General features: G+C 37.5%; 1 protein-coding gene across 1 annotated transcript; it reads right to left on the bottom strand.

The window, feature by feature from the left end:
* Positions 1-2,479: 2,479 nt before the first annotated feature.
* Positions 2,480-2,932, bottom strand: LOC147807455 (uncharacterized). Its single transcript, XM_087166553.1, has one exon. It carries the CDS (start codon positions 2,930-2,932, stop codon positions 2,480-2,482), a length of 453 nt encoding a protein of 150 aa, XP_087022679.1.
* Between the last annotated feature and the right edge of the window lie 1,790 nt (positions 2,933-4,722).

Here is a 4,722-nt window from a genome sequence, read left to right as displayed (position 1 = left end):
ACGAAGTTAGTTAAGTTAAGTTTTAGTTGAAGGTAATAATTCCCAAACTTGAGGTGTTATACGGTCCACCTAGTTCATTAATTTTTAACCTCACTATGTGAAAAATATAATACATATAGAGATATTATATACATTAAATGAGGAATAATGTATATCATAACATTTTTTCACTAGTAGAGATCTTCATTTATCAGCCTGAAGCAAGGGCGCCGGCAGGGGGGTGCAAGGAGGTGCATTTGCACCCCCTGACTTTTTTTTAAACAATTAAAGAGATACGGAAAAACAATTTCGTTATAAAAAAAGTTTTATTAAAAATATTTTTATTCAAAATCAAATAATTAAGTAATCATTGATTATTAAGTAATACATAAACAATTAAAGAATTGTTTAATCAAACAAGAATTATGATTTTCTTGTTTGCTGTCCAAATCTGTTTATAACGTTTTCAATAAATTCTGAGTCATCCTTGATTCTTTTCTTTTGCACACTAAGTATGCACAAACTACTTAATCTCTCGTGAGACATTGTAGATTTATTCCATGTTTTGATGCTTCATATTGTACTAAATATGCGTTCAATAGTGCACGTAACAGCTGGAAGAGTTAGACCAATTTTGATTGCCTCCTCTACAGCTGGATAAAACGGTATGGCCTCAATAACTAAATCGATGTATTCGAGGGATTCGTAAGAATGTTCGTTATTCCTCCACATTTCGTACCACGTTGCAGCTTCAGTGATGAATTTCGATGAGAGCAGATCTTTATACATAGTATATATATCTTCCAAAACTTCAGGATATGACGCTTTGTCCAGTTTGTTAATCGCATTCGGGTAAAGCTGTAAGAGTGAAAATGCGTTTCTTTGTGTAGAAGAAAAACGGTCTTTCAAAGAAGATATAATGGAGTCCAAATAAGGAATAAAGATTGATCTCCTGAAAAATTCTTCTGCGTTTTCAGAAGGCACATTCAATCTATGAACTTGTCCAGATGCCTCTCGAGGTCGATTCATTTCAATGCCTAATTCTTCGCAAATGTGTTCTGCTTTCGTGAAAATTGCAGTAAACTCTTCAGAAGCATTGCTTTGATTAATTTGCTGCACCTCTATCAATTTGACTACACAATCAGTTGCTTCTTTTAGATCTGTGCTTACCTTTTGCAACTGATTGCACACAGGTTCAAGTTTGACAGAATAAGTAGCAATAACAAAAAGTGATACAATGTATGTTGGCGTTGTAGCAGCTGATAAAAGTTGCTGTTTTCTCAGCAACAAATATATCTCAAATATACCTCAAATCAATCTTGATACCTCAAAAATAACTCAAATCAACCTTAAATATACCTTAAATTTTCGTAAGGGTGGAGACGTCGTCATTATCGAAAATGACTCCATGAAAAGAACGCTGTGGCCACTGGCTTAGTAATATATCCTTTTATTTTATTCATTTAATAGTATCCATCAATTAGTGTCCCGTAGTGGACTGATCGTACAGACACGATTCCTAGTAGAACACCCAGGGACTAATATAGGGAATATATATCTATGCCTTTATATCTATGAGAACACCGAAGTCAAGCCCCACTGGCTCAGTGTATGATCCGAAGACATGCCATCACAATTTTGATCCTCTGCAGAGGGGATGGCATCCCTGCTTCGGTGGCCCGACGACCTACACGCGAAGTCGAGCACTTCGCGGTAGAACAGTTTAACGAGGACCAATACCGCACACCCTCGGTCCCTACGCAGGCTAATTCAAGTGGTCATCCACCCGCTCACTGACCGCAGTCAGTGATGCTTGACTTCGGTGATCTGCTGGGAACCGTGTCTTAACGATCAGTCCACTGCGGGACATATGCACTCAAGAGCCAAAACATTATGACCACCTCTTAATAACGAGTTGGCCCACCTTTAACCGCAACACAGCTGCAACCCGTCATGGAATGGATGCCACAAGTCCTTGGTAGATGGCCGGAGACAGATTGTACCAGATGTTTTAGCAACGGTCACGCTAATCTGAGATATTGCGACTTAGTGGTCTTTGAACTCTGAGCTACCGTTCCATGACATCCCAAATGTGTTCTATCGGATTAAGATCCGGTGAGTTAGGCTGCCAGGACATTAACTGGAATTCGGCATCATGTTCCTGGAACCACTTCAACACAATTTGAGCCTTGTGACACGAGGCGAGGTCCCGTTTAAAAATTCCATTTCCAGCTGGAAAAACGGAGGCCATGTAAGGGGATAGCTGGTCCGCAATGATGTTCAGATACTCTGTAGCATTCATGGTCTGCTCTACCACAACCACGGGTCCCAGAGACACCCAAAAGAACGTTCTCCAAAGCATAATACCGCCACCACCGGCCTGTGTATGACCTACTGTACATTGAGGGAGAAACTGTTCGCCTGGAAGACGGCGTATTTTGACACGGCCATCGGCATGATGAATGACGAACCGTGATTCATCTGACCAGGCAACTCTCTCCTACTGATCCATGAACCAGTCACGATATTCCCGGGCCCAGCGCAGCAGTAGTTGGCGATGACGCTTGGTCAGAAAAGGCACCCGAGTGGGACGTTTGCTGCGTAGCCCTATATCCAACAGTGTCCGCTGAACAGTGTGCTCTGATACTATTCTACTTGACCCTGCACTGAATTGGGCTGTCAGCTGAGCCACTGTCTGGCTCCGATATTGCTTCACCAAGCGAGACAATCTCCGATGACCTTTTTCTTTGATAGCGTGTGGACGTCCAACACCATGTCGTCTACTGCTAGTTTCACCATCATTCATCCACTTTGCATAAGTACTAACAACATTAGATAGCGAACAACCCACGAGTCTTGCAGTTTCGGAAATACGTGTTCCGAGCCTTCGAGCCATTACAATCTGTCCTCTATCAAAGTCGCTTAGATCCCATTTTCCCATGTGCAAATCCATTTCGGGTAAATCCATTGCCAAAATTATTTACTAAATAATTTCCTTGTTAATTTGTATAATTTTTCCATGTGCAAATCCATTTCGGGCAAATCCGTGCTTAAAATTATTTACTAAAAATTCTTTTACTAAATAATTTCCTTTGTTAATCTATGCAATTTTTCCATGTGCAAGTCCTTTTCGGGCAAATCCGTGGGTAAAATTGTTTGCTAAAAATTTCTTTATTAATTTATACAATTTTTCCATGTGCAAATCCATTTCGGGCAAATCCGTGGCTAAAATTATCTACTAAAATTTTTCTTTGCTAATTTTTCCATGTGCAAATCCATTTCGGGCAAATCCGTGTTAAAATTATCCATTAAAATTTTTTTCTTTGATAATTTATATAATTTTCCATGCGCTAATCCATTTCGTGCAAACCCGTGGCTAAAATTATTTGCGAAACAGGCTATTTATGTTTCTCTTTTCCATTTTATATTTTATATATTTTCTTAATTAAGCATCTATTTTCTAAAACTATTTATGGTCAATTTTTAAAATTATCCAATATAATACTACCTTGCGCACATCCATTTCGGGCCCATCCTTGGTAACTAACAAATCAATGCACTGAATAACAAATAACTTCAGCAGTGCAGTAAGAACGACACTTTAAAACCCTCTAGTTACATTCAATTTGCGCTTTTGTTTTCATCTTTTGTTTTCATATTTCGTAATCTGGCAATCTTTCTGCGAAAAAATTTTTAAATCATTCTTGAAAAATTTCCGTCCATGTAAGTTGATCTGATTTCGCTACTCGCTTTATAGTCCAATTTTACTGTTTTTTCCTTTTATTTTATTTTCTGTTTTTACATGTTGTTTTTACTTATTTTTACTTTTTGTGTTCTATTTTATTTGTTGAAATTTTTATAAGAAAATTTTTTGAGTGCTCCTCACACTATTGTATTAATATATTTTACTTTGGCTTTATTGATACAATATCAGAAAGCACTCTGTTTTACAGATACAATCGTGTGGGCTGATGAAAAGATTATATCTTTTTTTTCCGGATTTTTTTCCCGGTTTTTTAAATAAAATTTCATCCCTTTTTCTTTTTTTTTTCTTTTCTTTTAAGCTGTTGTTTGTTATTTTTTTTACTTAGAATAAATAGGCACTGTTTTTAAAACAAAGAATATATATTGAAGATTAAATTTACATAAGGACAGACGATTAACAATCACACGAATAACAAAAATAATAATAAGTAAGAGTTCGTCTCTTAATGTTTGGTATAATCATAACTCCTCTTTGGAGTCCATACGTCTTTTTCGGTTCGTTGTCAATCCCGCTCTCTCGTCTTAGGGAAATTCCCATTGCTTCCTAGTCGTGCACAGGGATCAGCTTACGGCTTACATTGACTGGCGGGATCAGCTTACGGCTTACAGCACAGGAACTGGCACCACAGATTCGGCCCTCCTGCGTTTCGCTTGGTCCTCCAGCGACTCTAAAGAGAAAAAAAAAGAAAAAACAGAGCAGACTGAAAAATGTAATTGATATCTGAAAATATGAATGTTTTAGATTAATATTGTCTTTCATAAAAAAAAAATTTCAGGTAAGAGTGTATCAGTTCAGGTACGTTCACTCTTCCATCTTTACACGTCTTTTGTCTCTTCTTCAACGGCTTCGTCTTCTTTTCTTTTCAACGTCTTTCGTCTTTTTTCTTTAACGTTTTTCTTCTTTTTTTTAACGTCTTTCGTCTTGAACTTCGTCTACGTCTTTAAATCCTTTCGTCTTCTTTTACGTCGTCTTTCGTC

The sequence above is a fragment of the Parasteatoda tepidariorum genome, chromosome 6, assembly GCF_982258835.1.
Source record: "Parasteatoda tepidariorum strain Cologne lab strain chromosome 6, Ptep-v5.0, whole genome shotgun sequence".
Classification (NCBI taxonomy): Eukaryota; Metazoa; Arthropoda; class Arachnida; order Araneae; family Theridiidae; genus Parasteatoda; species Parasteatoda tepidariorum.
The sequence above is the reverse complement of the archived record's forward strand: the minus strand, read 5'-3'. Positions and strand labels throughout refer to the sequence as shown.